The sequence below is a fragment of the Mesitornis unicolor genome, unplaced genomic scaffold (assembly GCF_000695765.1).
Source record: "Mesitornis unicolor isolate BGI_N332 unplaced genomic scaffold, ASM69576v1 scaffold32145, whole genome shotgun sequence".
Lineage (NCBI taxonomy): Eukaryota > Metazoa > Chordata > Aves > Mesitornithiformes > Mesitornithidae > Mesitornis > Mesitornis unicolor.
Window position 1 is genome coordinate 23,801 of NW_010185380.1, and position 18,093 is coordinate 41,893.

At 39.6% G+C, this 18,093-nt stretch overlaps 1 protein-coding gene across 1 annotated transcript in view; it reads left to right on the top strand.

The window, feature by feature from the left end:
* The window catches only part of PIEZO2 (piezo-type mechanosensitive ion channel component 2), a gene marked incomplete at both ends in the record, with an annotated part of 51,320 nt that overhangs the window by 22,338 nt on the left and 10,889 nt on the right, over nucleotides 1-18,093 (top strand). Inside the window, 11 exons of the mRNA XM_010184822.1 lie at nucleotides 1,332-1,507; nucleotides 6,612-6,779; nucleotides 8,891-9,283; nucleotides 10,651-10,909; nucleotides 11,414-11,596; nucleotides 12,014-12,266; nucleotides 13,010-13,142; nucleotides 13,586-13,733; nucleotides 13,849-14,063; nucleotides 16,187-16,345; nucleotides 17,739-17,886. Coding sequence (XP_010183124.1) covers nucleotides 1,332-1,507; nucleotides 6,612-6,779; nucleotides 8,891-9,283; nucleotides 10,651-10,909; nucleotides 11,414-11,596; nucleotides 12,014-12,266; nucleotides 13,010-13,142; nucleotides 13,586-13,733; nucleotides 13,849-14,063; nucleotides 16,187-16,345; nucleotides 17,739-17,886 — 2,235 coding nt within the window. The remainder of the gene's footprint in view (nucleotides 1-1,331; nucleotides 1,508-6,611; nucleotides 6,780-8,890; nucleotides 9,284-10,650; nucleotides 10,910-11,413; nucleotides 11,597-12,013; nucleotides 12,267-13,009; nucleotides 13,143-13,585; nucleotides 13,734-13,848; nucleotides 14,064-16,186; nucleotides 16,346-17,738; nucleotides 17,887-18,093) is intronic.

An 18,093-nucleotide genomic window follows, 5' to 3' on the forward strand; every position in this document is an offset into this window, starting at 1 on the left:
TGAACATCAGAATCATCAATTCCTCCATAGCAGCCCCAAGTTATTGCTGGTCAAGAAAAGAGGCTCCTGCTGCAACCATCGTGGTGATGTTTTTCTTTGGTGTGGAGTTGGGGACATTCAACCTGATGGATGAAGTTGCTTTGGTCTCCCTCCCAGCTAGTGAAGAACCTGAAATTGAGTCCTCTATCACTTGTGGGGCACTTCTGCTGTCACACCTCTTGTCCTTTACCCCAGGCCTGCAGTCAAGCTAGTATGTAGTGCGTGCCATAATTTCAGAAGCAAGGTGTCATGATAGCACAAACATTTATTACTGCAGAAGCAACATAGCTTGTATACAACAAACCTCGTTGAAAACTTGAGTTTCAGATTTTGTTCTTAAGATTTTATTTTTTTTTCCAAAACTTCAGATTTTGAAAATTTTAGATTTGGGACAGTGTAGAGGACCAGAGTTGAAATACTAGTAAATAATATTAGCAAAGGGAAAACAGGCAGTATTTCAGAGTACTTTTATTGTTTTAGCTAGAAAAAGACCTTGCATAAGGCTTCATTATAAGTCAGAAAAATGACTGTCCAAGAATAGAAATGTTCTCTCTCAGTGTATCTTCTGAACTCACTGCAACTGCTAGTAGAATGAGTTGGATGTGGTTTTGCCTAAAACAGGCTATAAAATTCTCAGTTTTATTCTTATGGTACACCTTTAGAATCCTGATTGCAGTATCATAGCCAGAAAGACTTGATTCTGTGCCCAGGTCTGGTCTGACAGTTAATAAAACCATCCTTTCATGATCTTGCTTGATCTTGAAGTCACAGAGAAAGGTCTTCAGTGTCTTTATCATGGTTTTCCAACTGTATCCATACTTCATGAATAAGTTCTTATTTTGGGACGCTAATGAAAATCTAGATCAGGTTGTACATGACCTGTTTCTTTTTTTTTCTGTTTAAAAAAACCTGCTGCTGACCACTAATAAGATGTATGATTGTTCTTAGAGTCAGTGAGGGTATCGAAAAGAGATATCTCAAAAGCTGCCCATGCCTCATTTTCATATTGAATGATCTGCAGTCCCACAGCAGAGTTTTGTTTTTTATATATAGCCTGAAACTGTTTGCATGGCTCCAGTTTTGCCTGAAAAAACAACACTTTGTGCCATGGTAATTTAAGCCAGAATCTGACTTGCACTCTGAATAAGAACTGCTAGAGGGAGATTACTATTTACTAGGAAACTGCTTGCACAGTTCTTAATCTGTTACTCACCAAATGACAGAAAAAACTAGTTCCTCAAAGGATACATCTCCCCCCTGCTGTGTATCTCTACCTCTACTCTCTTCCACAGGGGAACGTTCCAACACGGGAGAGCATCCATATGTATTACCAGAACCACATGATGAAACTTTCTAAGGAGTCAGGACTGGACTCAATTGATAAAAATCCTGGTCAAGCTTCTGGTTTGCAAGCATCTGAAAGAATGGATAGTTTAGATTCAGCAGCTTCTCGTGACAGTATCTCCAGGTATTGATTTACTTTTATTTTGTGAAAGCTAGAGGGATCATGCAATAGATGTTATTTTAGATAATGTGTAAGTGTTGATGAACTTCCTAATCAATGTTGTATCCTCTTTTTGATATATCCATGACATTTTAATAGCGAAACTCTCCTATATGTTACTATTCCTTTATAGTGATGGACTCAGTTGTTGATTTAACGCTTTTTCCACTTCAGGACTGCACCACTGCTTTCTGTTTCCCATAGAATCAGGAGTCATTGACAGGGGTTCTGATCTTGTAAAAAGTAATGGAAAATAACAGCCTGCTGAGGATGCTTACGGGATAATGTTCTAGGAGTTTGGGCATGGAGTTTGGGCAACAATCATTCACTGTGAATACATTTTCTTTGTAAAATAAATTGTTGTCCATTGCCCACAAATTTAAAAAAACAAGGCTTTTAATTGAGAGGGATTTTGGCTTTGAGAGGACAAAATCCCCCTCTCATACACGTAGAGCAAAGATTATCTGAAGAGTCTGATTTCCTAGCTGTTATGATTATAGTCCAGCAGAGCTACACAGTTTGTGGATCAAATACCCATACTAGCTCAGGAAAACCACCTTCCTCATTCTTTTCTGAAGACGAATGCTGTTGAGCACCTTGCCAAAACTACTGCAAGCTCCTGCTACTCCATGCACACAGAGGCACACACATTCGCGTCCCTCTCTTACAGAGGCAGCCTGTTCCCACTGTGCCCCTGGTGCTCTTCACTTTTAAGAGACCGCAGAAATGGTCCAACATGAGGGGGAGAAGGGAGGGCTTTGGAGATCCAGATGTTTCCTAATCCATTGCATTCTGCTGTCTCCCATTCTTGTCTGAAGTGTGGCAGTATCATATTGTGTTTGATAATCTTAGCAAACTCAGTAGCTTCTGTGTACAATAACTTATGCTTAGCTTTTACTAATGACATATGGGTAGATGTTAGCAGACTGGAAATAATGAGGCCTTGTCTTCCTTTCTGATGTTATTGAAAAGCAAGTGTAAGAGAGTGCCTGTGAGTACTATGCTTCAACAAAATATTCACAAATTGCTCCCCAGGGTGAGCACTGGCCTTTGAGAGGTTCACTCCAGTAAAAACACCAAATCCAAGCAAATCTCTCTCAGTGGCTAGCTACCCAACTAAGCAACACCTTTGTGTTTTGTCTCAAAGTTTTACAGAAGTCAGCTGACGTGAGAAAAATGTAGAGCCAAATTCTATTACCAGCTCACTTGGAGCCACTTGGATATCTGCAGGGCAGAATTTAACTCCACAGAGTTCACTCTTGCCTACAGAAAGAATAGTAATATCAGTCCTCCTGTTACTAAATAGATTTTGATCACATTGTTTACTATAGATAGAAGAAATTATCATTATTACACAACCACATTAGCAAGAATTTTTACTAGAAGCAAAGGGAACCCAATCCCAAAATGAATTCTAAAAAAAGAAGGAGAAGTCTTGTAATTTTCATCTGTAAATTCTGCCTCTTCTGTGAGATGGTATCCAGTGTTGAGCTCCACTTATGTTTTTTTTCTTCTGAATAACCAACCATTTATCATCCTGCTTTGAGCATACTTCCACATTTTAAATCTCTTTTCAAATTCAGAGAATTCAGTGATTCTGTGGAGTTGCTTTGCAACCAAAAAAAAGTTAAATTTTTCACATGTTACTGTCATCTCCGTTTCCTCAGCAGATGCCACAAGACCTATCAACAAAGGAATAGCAAAGGCAGTATTGTCACTGATTTCTCTGATCTCAAATTCTCTTTCTGGTAATGAACAATCAGATATTCTTGCACTAAGAGTATTTACAAATTGTGCACATCTGCTGTAATAATAATGACCTGTAATTAGAGGAAGCAAAATGAGCCTGTTGAGTGAATGATAATGCCTTCTGTTTATTGGGCACCTCTTCCTGGGATTGCAAAAGTGCTTATGACCTTTATTAAAAATGTGAAATGTTTTAAACTTCATGTCAGTTTATTGAGGGATATTTTTTTTTAATTGTCCAAACAAGAGACGTTTCAGTTCTCAACTCTACCTGTGTGTAGGCTTTTGTAGGAACTGCAGGTGGGAGCCCCTGGCCCTTCTGTAAGAGTGAACCCACAAGTGCAGTCAGGGTATTTACGGACACCACTTCTCATCCATGCTTCCTTCACTAGATGGGAGAATAGGACTTGAGACAGGAAGCGGTGGAGAAGTAACTCTTGTCTTGGGAGGCAGAAGAAGGGATGAAAGAAGAGTCCCAGTTTGGGGCTGGATGTGGGTCTGATTTAGGAGAATGAATGATAGGAAATGTTTGGGATCTTTGCTTGCAAGTGTGGAGAGTGTAGTAGCTCGTTAAGGTAATGACAGTAATAACCAGCTCATGGACAGAAAAAAGGAAACAAAAAATTTGTAAGTCACCCCTTAAACTAATAAACTCTCTGGGAAGGGTAAATTTGTTTAGCAAAAAGGAAGTAATAAAGTAAGAAATTTCCCACTCACTGAGGATAAAAGCATCTCGCCATATATATCCCCATTTGAAATGGATACCCGATTAACTTTATATAAAATGCTTGAGCTTGGGGCTTTTAATGAACATCCAATTTAAAATACCTAGTCCTTGAATGATTTCAAGAAGCTAATGCTTTCAAGGTCTCCAGGGACACAAATTTGAAAAGTCACTCAGGAAGATATGCTTGGGTTAAATTTATATGATAGTCAATGACTGAGTCAACATAAGCCTTGCCAAGTGTAAATCTCTCCACTTTATTGGTGTTCTCATTTCCTGCATGTTTGAAAGCATGTTCATAAAGAATATACAGACTGTGCTACAGGTGTCATCTCATACACATGCTCTGACATTCAAGGATACAGAGTGGTTGCTTAGTCCCTAGTTTTTCTGATGATTAATCCTTCATTTAAAACCACTTCAAATTATTGCAGGGACTCTGTCTAGGTAAATGTTTTTATCTGTTGGGATTAATAGATGTTTTTTCTTTCATATTTCTGGGACCCAGGTCAGAACTTGCATATTTTAGAGGGCAGCTGGCAAATGTTTCTTCCATTGAAAAATATATGAACAGTCATGTGCTACTTTGATTTCAACAGCTGCTCAGCTTAAAGGCCTTGGAAGGTTCCCTTTGAACTGTGTCTGCATTTAAAATACTTCAACACCTTAGTAAGAGGTGTTGCTCTTGAAAAGCCTAAAGTCAGCCCTTGAGATGTAAAATAACACGTGGATAAAATTGTAGCACACAGACAGAAAGGTAATCTGCAAAAATAGATTGTCTACTTGCTGCTGTCTCCCTGTATTTTAGCACCAAAACCTCACTGATAGTACAACAACCTGGCAATACTCCATAGGTGGATGTGTAAAGGGAAACCTCCTCCCCCATGACCCCCCTGGAGTAAGTGAGATGGAGCTTTGACTGATTTCCACACTGCTGAATCAGGCTCCTATGGTGGATCTCCTGTTCCTATAGGAAGCAGCATTTGCTGCTTCATTTAAACCCTGCACCATGCAGACAGCCCTCCAGGTTTTGTCTGGAGGATGCTTTGTGTGCCTTTGTACGCACACAGAAACGTTGAGATAGCTTGTAAAGGGTCTTGGCCAAACGAACTGGCGAGACAGAGGTGCCCCTGCCATTAATACTGTTTTCAAGGAAAGTATTTCACAATACCTTTGGTATCTTGGTGATACTTTTCTTCTATTCAAAGACCAAAGTATGTCTTTAGCCTCAGCCCATTCTGTCAAAAAAGACCATCAGTGAGTGTAGGCCTAAGAATAACTGCTTCTTTGCTCCGTGTATTTTGCTATTTTCCTTCTCATTTTCCTTAAGGCAATAATTGCAAACTGTGACTTCACACCAGCAGATTTTTTGCCTCACTTCAAGTTAACAAGACCAAAGTAACACGGACAATGCCATTGCACTTCCCTTCTGACCTCTTTCCCAATTCTCTGTGCCCCTGAACAAACATAATGCTTGCCAGGGAAGCAAATGCACTGCTGCCACTGCTCAGGTGTAACACAGATAGACTCAGAAAAAAAAGTAGAGTGTAAATCCTGCATTTTGGGGTCCCTTCTTCTCTCATTCTATCTGAGAGACAGGTCACTGCATGTGTTACCAGGTCCCTCAACTTATTTCATAGACATCTGTGTTTTTCAAATATTTTTACAGGAGAAAGAATTCTTTTAACTACCATATGTCATTAATGTATTTGCTTCTTTCCTGTTGCTATGTTATATGCTTGTATCTAATTATGTACTTTCTTTCTCATAACTCATCCAGTTCTTCTTTTCTCCAGTAACACGTAAATGCTCAATGTATGGTGTATGTCTCTGGTGTTCTGTTGTACTTGATAAGTGAAAGGAGATAAGGGTTTACTATATCTATTCCTTCTTTCAAGATATGCATGTTAGCAATTTTGAAATAGTTTTTAATCTGTGATTGAAATATATGAAATCTGGAAAGCATCATCAGGACTTACTACTAAATATCAAAATAAAAGCCATCTCATGCAGAGCAGGTTATATTTGGCATGCATCTACTGGCTAAGTAACATATCCGATTTGGCTCTTTGGTTTGGAAAGAGGATCAGCCAATGTCTGACAGCTATTTTTCTATTTGTGGAATATGAGCTTTTTCACTTCTCAGGGCTCTTTTAGGAAATTGGCTTGTAACTGTGTAAAAAAGTTCAGCACAGTATATCGTTAATAAGATAGAATTTGTGCAGAGGAGGTTGCTTCCCAAAACATTTTTGTGGAATTTGGAAATCTCAAGGGGCAAAAAAGAAAATAAAACCTCCTCACATATGTAGATTGGTGCCCCTGGAGAGCATGTGGAGTACTATGTTGGTTTCATCTCTCTCTGAATAGTGAATAGATGGTTTTTAGCCTTCTATAGCCCCTATATGAATATGACCATGAACGACCTCTGTGTAGAAATGTGTTTACATGGTGACTCCAAACAAATCCTTATCTTCTCTCTGAACTGTTTTTCTCTGTGTCAGTGTTTTGCTGCATGGCGAGCATATTTGTTTACTGAACCATGTGTATAGTAATGTCATTTGTATTTAACACTGTCTTTGTAACTGTTTGCGCTGCTAGCTGCTACACTGAAGCAACCATGCTGTTCTCAAGGCAGTCAACCCTTGATGATTTAGATGGACCAGACACTGTTCCTAAAACAAGTGAGCGCGCTCGACCTAGGCTTCGTAAAATGCAGAGCATGGATATGTCCTCCTCATCAGCTGACAGTGGCAGTATAGTGTCAAGGTGCTTAACTCATGCATGCTTTGTTCACTCATTTACCCATACCATTATAGTTACTGCGGTGGACAGAAATTTGTGTTTGCAAATCTGTGGTGTACAGAGTGGTTTGCATGGTTAATGGAAGCTTTACTCCCTTCTGCGTTATGCACAATTCTGAGGTTCAAAGTCAGGGTCATAAGCTAGGACTCATCTGCTATTTCACTTCTCATTCTGTTTTTGGTTTGGTTTGGTTTTTATTCTTAATTAATGTAACTTTTTTTAAGTTGTTCCATTACATTACTCTGGCTATCTAAAACCAGGCTTAAGTCTGTATTTATTCAGTTAAAAAAGGGTCTGATTTTCAGAGTTACTGAGCTGATGGTTGTTCTTATTAAAATTGGAAGCTGGAAGTGAAGTTTCTCAGCTAATCAGTTATCCTAAATATGGACTTAGATGTCTAATTTTAGAAACTGTGATAGGTGAACATTGGCCCTGCTCTTTCAATTTTTATTTTTCCCCATATAGGAAAGGTTGCTAAATATGTTTTGATTACTTTACCATTGATATATAGTCTGTGAGGTGTTGGAATTAAGAAAGGGGAAATAGCTATGAAAAGATAGTGAATAATAGTAATATCCAGTGCAAAACAGAACTGCTCAGAGCCATCCACTCATTTTTTAGCAGGTAAAAAACAGGATTTTATATGACATTTGGAAGCAGTGCTTCAACTAGTATTATAAATATTATAAATATGAAAATTTATGGCATTTTAGATCATTCTTTTTCAGCATTTAAAGTGTCTTATAAATCTTTGGTGTTGATCAGTTTTGAATTGATGGGCTTTTATAGTTTTATGTATTTTAACCAGGATGAGTGCGACTATGAATCATCAAAACACACATCCTAATAATAGTGTTACACATTCTAATTAAAAGTCTGCTAGAAATAAAGTGATCTAATGTAGCCACAATAAGTTTTGAAGCAGATTAAAATAAAAAGAGATGGAACTTGGTTTAATTTTGGCAGGAGATGGTAGTGCCAGCTGGCTTTGCCAGAGCCAGTTTTCTTTAAAAGGTTACACTTTAGGTGAAAACATGGCCCCATTCATTTCATACGGGCTGTGTGAAATCTGGTGTTGTCTCTGTTGGGATACAAGAACATGCAGCCATCAAAAGCCACTGAGTTGATGCCTATTGTCTAACCTATGGAGAAGAACTGGAATGGAGACTAAAAAGAGAAAGAGTGATGTTCAAGGGGAGAGGTGAAAAAATACATGTGAGGGATGAAAAGGGTGAAAGCAAAGCCAAGAAAATATTTTTAAAATCATGGTGTCCAGATTCCCATCTGGAGTCATCAAGCTGCATGAATTTACATCAGTTGAGACTGTTGCAGAGCACAGAGCACTAAGAGAGAAAGTGATTCTGGGTGTGCAAAGCCAAGAATGAGCAAGGCGAACAAGCAAAGAACTGACCAGTGTGAATAAGAACAGTTGATAAAGAAAATAGGTCTATACAGAAGAAAACCAGGCAAGTAAGGTAAAAATGAAGACTGTGTTGAAGAACATAGGGCAATCTAAAGGTAAGCAAGGTACTCTGCCACTGTAACAGTTTTGTCATCTGGATTGTACTTCTCCATGTTAGCAATTTACTTGTTCTTTTATTTGGAATCAGAGTTGATGTGTGTTCAGCTCACATTCCCATGGTTAACAACCATATGGTGGTTGTTAAAAGCACTGTGTTTAGAAGGAATCCTATGGCTGCCCATCATTCACCATGGAGCATGCTTTAAATAGATGTAAGCCCTGATTCTGACCAAAAAAGTGTTTGAACTACTTTCAGAAAGTTACTGTTGTTTCTCTTGATGATGACAGTAATTTGCCCTTTGCTGATGTGAGGAGATAATGAATCACTGTGAGTTCACTGGGACATCATTCAGGGGACAGGTGGACCTAGATGGTCCTTCTGTGTAAGAAGAGATAATGATGATATATTTTTATATACCAGATTAAATGAACTTTGAAGGCCTGGGAATGCAATGGGGTTGCTGAGCTGTTTACATGAAGGTATGATTAATGAACTTTGCTTGGTGGTGAGCCTTGAAAGCCTCAACCATCTCTCTTCATCCATCCCCAACAGTGAACCTACACAGGTCACCATGCTCTATTCTCGTCAGGGGACAACAGAAACCATTGAGGAGGTAGAAGGGGAGCATGAAGAGGAAGGAGCTCATTCTGCATCAAGGACAGAGGAAGAGGAGGTGGAAGATTATAGCCTGGGTTCAGAAGGAGCTGCGTATACTCCTGATACCGATGTGCCATTGTACTCCACTGTGGATAGCAATGCAGAAGCTCCACCTTCCTATAGCAAAGCTGTCAGCTTTGAACACCTTCCCTTTGGCTCCCCAGATGACTCAACTGCTAAGGGCCTCATGATGGTGAGCCCAGACGACAGTCGGACAGACAAACTTAATGATACAATTCTCCCTCCATTGACGCACGAGCTCACAGCTAGTGAGCTACTTCTGAACAAGTAAGGACCTTTGACAGGGAAAAAATGTTGGTCCCAAACTGTGAAGTTTTTTCATTACTTTGGGTTTTTTGCCTCAGAAGTAGCCCACAATTTCTGATACAGACCTTGCACTAAATTTGATTTAAGGGAAGAAGCTCATTTCCTGTGCGGTTGCTCTAATTACAGATTTCTAAAATTATTCAAATTCATGTTGGAAAGAGTCTCTGCTTTATCCCCAGATACCGTAGCTAATAGTTCCAATTAGCATCAGATTTCTGTACTGCAATTGTCATGGGGTCGAGAGCTTTTCTAAATATTGCATGTGAAGAGGGCTTCTTTTCTCCAGGCAGCTGTGATTTCAAGTAAGTTTCCTCCAGGGCTATCTGGGAAAATGTTTCTCCTTTAATTATTTTGTATTACTATAAGGGAAACTCTGACCTTTGGCAGAGTCTTTCTTTAAGCCAGTAGGAAATGAGGGCTATGTAGAAAGACCACCTTGCTAAGTACTTTCATAAGGGATAGGATGCTCCCCTCTTTGACCCACAGACACTATGCTCAGTAGCACAAGCAGCACTGAGGTGGGGACGGTGCCACTGCTTTACTTCCTCTGCTTTCCAGCCTGACTCAGCTAGGGGAAAGCTTCCCCAAATACAAGGACAAAATCTTAAACCATAGCAGAGCCTTTCAGCCTGGCTGCATCTGGAGAAAGAGACTGTGTAGATTTGACTTTCTAGATGCAATGTCGTTTCTTCTGGTTTTCCACAGTAATTTTTGTTTTTCAGTGAGATCTCTTCTCAGACCAAGGCACTCTTTATGAAAAGCAAAGAAAGTTGTCAATGTATGTGAAAGTCCTATAATGATTTCTTGCTGCCTTTTATATTTATTTGAGTTAGGCAAAGAGGAGAAGATTGGACACATCTAATACTCAAGGACATTTATTATGTTCTAATCTTGTGTCACAGGACTATTCATAACAAACTATTCCTGATGGACCTCTGGAGTTTCTTCAAATTCCCATCTGTGTTGATAAATCAGATACGAATCCAGACAGGGTCACATCACCACAGTGTGATTTAACGAGATGTGTTGGCTGAACAATTGTAGGAAAGTGGTGTTTGTAGAAGTTCTCGCGCCAGGCCAACTCTCTGGGTAAATTAAAACACAGCAGAACCATGCTTCTAGATATTTTGCTTCAAATTCTTGTTTTCTGAGCTTAGAATCAGCCTATTTGATTATAATACCAAATCCCATCTTTTCCTTTCTTTTTCCCCCCATTGAATTCAGCAGCAGAATTTTATACTTTTTCAAAAGGAAAAATAGTAGGACTTTAAAGAGCAGCTCTTGTGAAATTAATTTTCATTTCATTTATGGTACTCTGCTCCTCACAGGATGTTTCATGATGACGAACTGGAGGAGTCAGAGAAGTTCTATGTTGGCCAGCCTCGAGTCTTGCTTCTTATTTATGCCCTGTACAATACGCTGGTGGCCCGGTCAGAAATGGTGTGCTATTTTGTGATCATCCTTAACCACATGATCTCTGCCTCCATGATAACCCTGGTGCTTCCCATCCTTATATTCCTTTGGGCCATGCTGTCTGTTCCTCGGCCAAGCAAACGTTTCTGGATGACAGCCATTGTCTACACTGAGGTATGCTGCTCGTTTTGCAACCCCATCTCTTAACACAGAAAAGTTAAGTTGTAAGCTTTGCATTGTCTCTTTTCTGGTTTTGCTCAGGGGCCTTTGGACTTCGTATTACTATAAATATTTTCTGAAGTCCTTAGCAATTTCTGTGGTATGAAAAGGTCTTGTTTGTGTTTTTCTTCATAGCAATGAGCAATATCCTTCCCGGCATTTAAAGCAGTTATCACAAGAACAGACCATTTGCAAATAGCTACTATATAACTAATAATCAAGAGGCAGTATAGACTGCTTGTGGTATCTCAGGTACCACTGAGCATCATTTGTTGGTAAATGTTGATTGACTTGATTACTGAGGAAATGTGAACTGCTGTTCTTCTGTAACAATGAATATGCTTGTTTATTTTCTCATAAAACTGGCGAAGTAGTCATATTTCTCCCCTCTTAGTGTCACGAGGCTATTATATCTGCCATGCTTATAAAACACCCCAAGTGTATTGTGCTTCTGAACAGGTGACCATTGTCATCAAGTACTTCTTCCAGTTTGGTTTCTTTCCTTGGAATAAATATGTGGATTACACAAAAGATAAACCTTACCATCCACCCAATATTATTGGCATTGAGAAGAAAGAAGGTTATGTGCACTATGATCTTGTTCAGCTCCTTGCTTTGTTCTTCCACAGATCCATTTTAAAGGTAAGCTGAGTTCATGTAGTTTCTTATTCTATATTTAATTTTTAGTTTTAATTTTCTTAGTCACTTGTGATATAGGAAAGTCACTCATCTGGATATCAGGAAAAAATTCTTCACTAAAATGGTTATCAAGCATTGGGACGGGCTGCCCAGGGAAGTGGTTGAATCACCATCCCTGGATGTATTTAAAAGAATTTTAGATGTGGCACTTAGCGACATATTTTAGTGGTGGACTTGGCAGTTTTAGGCTTATGGTTGGACATGATTGTAAAGGCCTTATCTAACCTAAGTGATTCTGTGATATCCCAACACAATGAATTTGTCACTCCCCTTGTGAACACTTGACTGAGTTTAGCAATGCCTGTGATAAATAGTGACAGAACAACAAGGTTGAAATACTCTCTTCTTCTTTTTCACTAGTGCCATGGATTATGGGATGAAGACGAGAAAGGGGACAGCTCCAGTAATAAAGAGGATACTGATGATGAACTCTCTCTGACAGGAGGCAGGAGAGACTCTTCTGCCTCTTTGAAATCTGTAAATCTTGCGGCATCAGTGGAGTCCATCCATGTCCACTTCCCTGAGCAGCAGACCGCCATCAGGAGGAAGAGCTCTAGCAGTGCCTCACAGCTTTCGCACAGATCCAGCTTCTCCTCACACAGATCTAAGAGAGGTAAATGTCATGGAATTTCTGGGATTTGAAGAGCAAATGTTCATTTACAATAGGATCATCCTGCTGAAACCTTGTGCTGGTTACTGCGGAGCTCCCAGAGGCTACTGAGTGCTGCTGCTTCTCAGTGAGGAAATAGGATATGAACCAAAGTATCTTCATGTTTTGAACACACTCCAAGCCTTCTTAAAGTTCAAATGGAGAGCCATACTTAGTGATTCACTGTGTTTTTAAAATTACATTGTCCAAAAGCTGGGAAAGGAATGCTTATTGTGGCTCAGATCCAGAATTTCTCGTTCAGCATAATCTCCAGCCAGAGGGAATGCAAAGCATCTGTATTTTTCTTATCTACATTTGATGATACTTGAAGTGAGAAAAAGTTTTGATTAGGTATATTGAAACAGAATACCGATCCCATCTTATAAAAAGGACAGGCTTACTGTAGCCTGAATGTACATATTTACCAATTGAAATGACTGAGTCAAATCAATCAAATACTTGCCTTTATCACTAGTCTTCTCTTTTTTTAGCTGTTAATCAAGTTTCGATCTGCCAGTGATTAAACCTTTACTGGATGCTCTCATGATTTTATCATATTGGAAAAAAACCCATGAGAATTCATTTCAAAGCTTCTTTCAAATGAGAGCCTCATATGTGGGATGGAAGTCTTGAGATTTATTACTTTCTAGTTTTTATATTTAAACTTTGATTTTGAATTAACTTCTCTTGCCCTCCCTTTTTTTCAGGAAGTACTAGTACACGAACCAGCAGTCAGAAAGGAAGCAGTGTGTTAAGCATCAAGCAAAAATCTAGAAAAGAGCTTCTTATGGAAAAGTTTCGAGAACAAATGATCAAAGCCAAGGCCTTTACAATTAAAAAGTGAGCAATGTGAGGAGTCATGTGGGTCTGGGGGGAAGTTCCAAACAGTAAAGCAGTAAAACAGCATTAAAACAAAGAGCAAGTTGCCAATTCTGTTAATTCAAGGGGATGAACGGGTACACATACAGTTCATTGTATGCAGATGCTTTCACTCTAAGTCCCACTAGCTGAATATCAGACAAATCAGCAGTTGTTCAAATAGCATCTGCCTCATAAAAAAGCTAAATATCCTGTGTGAACTTGATTGGCTATGTATATTTCTACTCAACAAATGCTAATTGAATGGTTTAGACGAAAACAGAACAAGAGACAGGTGTCTGTGAAGGCTGTCAGAGTAGATCTTAGATATCTTTAAAATAATTAAACATATCACACCCCGCCATTCTTATCTTCAGTGCAAGTTATGGTGTTGTTAAATCACATTGCGATCTATGTTGTTTTAGGACCCTCCAGGTGTATGTGCCCATCAGACAGTTTTTCTACAATCTTATTCATCCAGACTACAGTGCGGTGACTGATGTGTATGTGCTGATGTTCCTCGCAGATACAGTGGACTTCATCATCATTGTGTTTGGATTTTGGGCTTTTGGGGTATGTCACAGAGGCATCTGTCTGTAAACCCTCAGTAGGATTTACATGCTGTAGATGCTAAGTATCATGTGAGTGTCCTTCTTCCTCGACCACTCTGTTATGTTTTCCTTTACAGAAACACTCTGCAGCAGCAGATATCACCTCTTCATTATCAGAGGACCAGGTCCCAGAGGCATTTTTGGTGATGGTGCTTATTCAGTTTGGTACCATGGTGGTAGACCGAGCACTGTACCTCAAAAAGACTGTCATGGGAAAGGTCATCTTCCAAGTCATCCTTGTTTTTGGAATACATTTCTGGATGTTCTTTATCTTACCTGGGGTGACAGAAAGGTATACCCTTATAATCAGACAATATGGTTTGAATACTGATGCTCTACAAAGTTTTTTGTACTTAAATTTGAGATTGTTATAGCTAAACTTTGGAATCATGAACAGGTTTCTTCTAGGTCTCATTTATAAGCAGATTGTTGGAGTGCCTTTCCACAGCAATAACTGTTGCCAACATAAGTTTGAGGAAGTATTAATTATAGAAGTATATACAGAAATATTCTCAGCTTAGTCCAAAATACTTGCAGATGAAAGAGAACTTGCTTGTAATTGAGTGATTAGAGCCTTCAGCTGAGACAATGTTGGCCTCTGATTTGATTCCCTACTCCCAAGACTGCTGCATGCTGGTTTAGAAGAGTGAGTAGAAAATGGTGCTCTCAGAGTAATTTATAATATAGCACTTTCTGGAAATGTGTGAACTGTGGATTTAAATCTCCTTAGACTGAGGAATGTCTAAAACACGTGTCTCTTCTGAAGGGCAAAAGTTCTCCTCCTCTGCTTCTGCCACATAGCTCTGGAGGCGATGTGGAAGTGATCACCTGCTGCATGAAATCTTGTATGAGATGCCTGGTCAGATTCACCTCCAAATCTAACATTTCTCATTCCATGGCTCAAGGCAGTTATCACCTCAGTCTGCACTTCAGAGGTGTTAAGGTTCCCTCTCTAGTGCTTGGCTAATTCCCTCTTAGGACTTTAAATTGCCTTGGAATATTTACCTCACTCCATAGACTATACAGGGAAGTTGAGTGTGTCACCTGAGCTTATTACACTTTGTTAACAGTTGAGTTATTTTACTGGGAAAAAAACAAAATATGTGCATCGTGTAAAGAAAGACTGAAAGGTCTCATTTCCTCTCAAAAAACATTGTTTTATTTTTCCTCAGTGCAGTAGTAATTGTGCCCCAACTTGAAAAAAAACCAACGTGTTTTTCAATTGGATCTCCTATCTACTGTGCATTGAGAATTGTTATGAAACTTTTGGCTTGATTTGGTCACTTGAAAGGCAATAAAATTGTTTTGACTTTTTCTTTGTTTTTATGAAATCTGTGTCAAGTTGTTAATCTCAAATCTGCATCTGAAACCTCCTGTATTCCTTGTAAGTCAGGATGATTCTTAGAAGTCCCTGCAAATTTCTTAATGAAAATAGTTTTGCGGAAGGTAAATAAAAATATTGGATCATGTCTGACTCACAAACCCTGTCCATTACGAGGCATCTCCTGCAGTTCCACCATGCTATTAAACTGCAGTCAGAAGTGGCATATCTTCACCAAGGTGGTCAGGGGGATGGAGCTCATGACATCTGAGGAGAGGTTGGGGGAACAGGGTTAGTTCAGTCTGGAGAAAAGAAAGTTAAGAGCTCTCTTCAGCTACCTAATAAGAGACCATTGAGAAGAAGCCAAGCTCTTTTCAGGTAGTACAAGAGGCCACACATTGGAAAAAAGGGAAATTCCAGTTTGATATGATGAAAAATCTTTTCACCATGACAGTAGTTGAACACTGGAGCAGGTTGCCCTGACAGGTTGTGGGATCTCCATTTTCAGAGATATTCAAAACTCAACTGGTCAGGTCCTTGAACAATTTGGTGTAATTAGACCTGATTCAAGCAGAGGAGAGTGAAAAAGATGATCATCAGAGGTCACTCCAATTTAAAATCTAGTATGAGTTCATGACCTTGGAGGTGTCCCCATGAACACAAGTAGCCATTAAAGCTGCCTAGATTCACTCCAGATGTCAGCCTTCTGAAAAGCCAAGAGAAGCAGTATCTACCCAGGGCTCACAGAGAAATGTGCCATCATGGAGGCTGAGGGTAAACTGGTCTGTGCTGGGCAGCAAGGCACTTCTAGCATCCCGAGGAAGAGGGCACTGCCCCAGAGCCCTCACGCTTTGGGAAGCCTATTCCCAGTCTCTCCCCTGTGACCCTAAGGTGACAACAGATGCTGTTTATAGACTTTCTCATCCAGAGCCTTTCAAATACTGTTTTAACCCTGCAGTCGGGTCAGAAACCAAGGGCTTTTAACAGGATCTCAGGAAAGGGAAACTGCCAGGAGCACAAAACATTTCAAGCTAATTTGGTCATACACGGATACAAAGCTCATCATTCTCCTTTATCTGTCTTTTCCATTACAGGAAATTTAGCCAGAACACAGTTGCCCAGCTCTGGTATTTTGTGAAATGTGTTTATTTTGGATTATCAGCATATCAGATACGCTGCGGATATCCAACTCGTGTTCTTGGCAACTTCCTCACAAAAAGTTATAACTATGTCAACCTGTTCTTATTTCAAGGGTAAGTCTAGACCTACTGCCCCCCTTTCTTTTGTGGAATAAGGATTTGTTATTATAAAATGCTGGGGTTATTCATGACTTCTTTTCATAGGCTGCTGGAAATGAGACAGTAAATTTTGCACAACGCACTCTGTTTATACCACATGTCCCCTGTAGTACACAAAAAGCTAATTACAGAAATGCAAATTTCAGAAAAAAATCAGTCTCCCACTCTGAATCGAGAAACCTGACATACCAGTCAGCCATTCAAGTACCTATGGAAGAAATGTCTGGAAGAGATAGGTATTTTTAACACTTCTAAGAAATCACCTCTGTGAACAGAGATAGGGGCTACACACTGAGCTAGAAAACAGGTAATGTTACTTGCTTTGCAGTGCTAAAAACTAGTAAGACATCAAATCCCAAAGAGATCTTTGGAGCAGGTCTACAGGCTCTGCCTCACCCAGTAAGAAGAATAAAGTGAAAGACAATGCATGTAAGAAATAAGAGCTATGCATCAAAAAATGTTTCTTTGTGTATCTTTTGAGAGGTGCTGCACATTTGAAACTCTTCATGAGTTAGGAGTGGTAGCACAAGTAACAGACACAGCATCATCTCAGAATGAAAGATGGTGTTAAGGAGGCATACCCCACCCTCCACTTATGCTGCTACCATGATGTTGTGATTAAGCCAGTTCGAAGCATATACATATTTCACAGAAAAGCTGGAATAATTTCAGCCTTTTCCCAATATTTTTTTTCGTATGGGCTTGTTGCATTCCAATACGAAAAGTTGCAGTAGAAAGGTTTCTTCACAGGAAATAGTCTTTGTGACCTGACCAAACAGAAAAGTGTGGGACTAGTAAAGGGAACAATGCACTTGGAACAGCTGTTACATGCATTTTGTTTTACTGTTAGCCCATCTTCTCCTGCTGCTTAAGCCTGAGCCATAATGCTCAATTCCATAAGTGGCTGAGGATTCCCCACCTACTGTAAAGAAGCCATGCACCACTTGGTATAAGCAGGTATAAAACAAATTCCCATCATCCTGTGGAAAGGATGTTCCTGTACTCCACTCCCAGGTCAAAGGAATTTGGGGATATGAGAAAGTCTCTCTTGTACCATTCCATCAGTGGCCCAATCACAGTTACTGGGCATAATGATGCAAAAACATGTTTATGGCCTGACAAGGAGATCTAGAGGAACATGAGCTATGGCATAAGATATCACCCACAAAACATCAGTACTAGCCATGCAATCTCAGGATATGATTGTACTTGTGTTTGCAAGATCTTCCATTAAACTATCTTTTAACATTTTCTTTATTCTCACTCCTGTCATATATACACTTGCTGTCCTCATTTAATGTGATCCCCCCCCATTTCTGACGAGTTGTCTGCTCTGGTCTCCCTTCAGGTTCCGCCTGGTTCCATTTTTGACTGAGCTGAGAGCAGTAATGGACTGGGTTTGGACTGATACCACTCTCAGTCTTTCCAGCTGGATCTGTGTTGAAGATATCTATGCTCATATATTCATCCTGAAGTGTTGGCGAGAGTCAGAAAAAGTAAGGAAGCCCCATATGAGTGATCCAGGTCTCCTCTCCCCCATGCAGAAATGAAGATAAATAATCAGGAGTCTCTAAATAATCCATCATAAAGACAGATTGTTAGAAGATACACCTGGTGTTTATGTTCAGAAATATTCAGACTCCTGGGTACTTTATGTTGGCATTTACTGCAAGTGACATTTCAAATGGCTTCTCTTTTGTGTC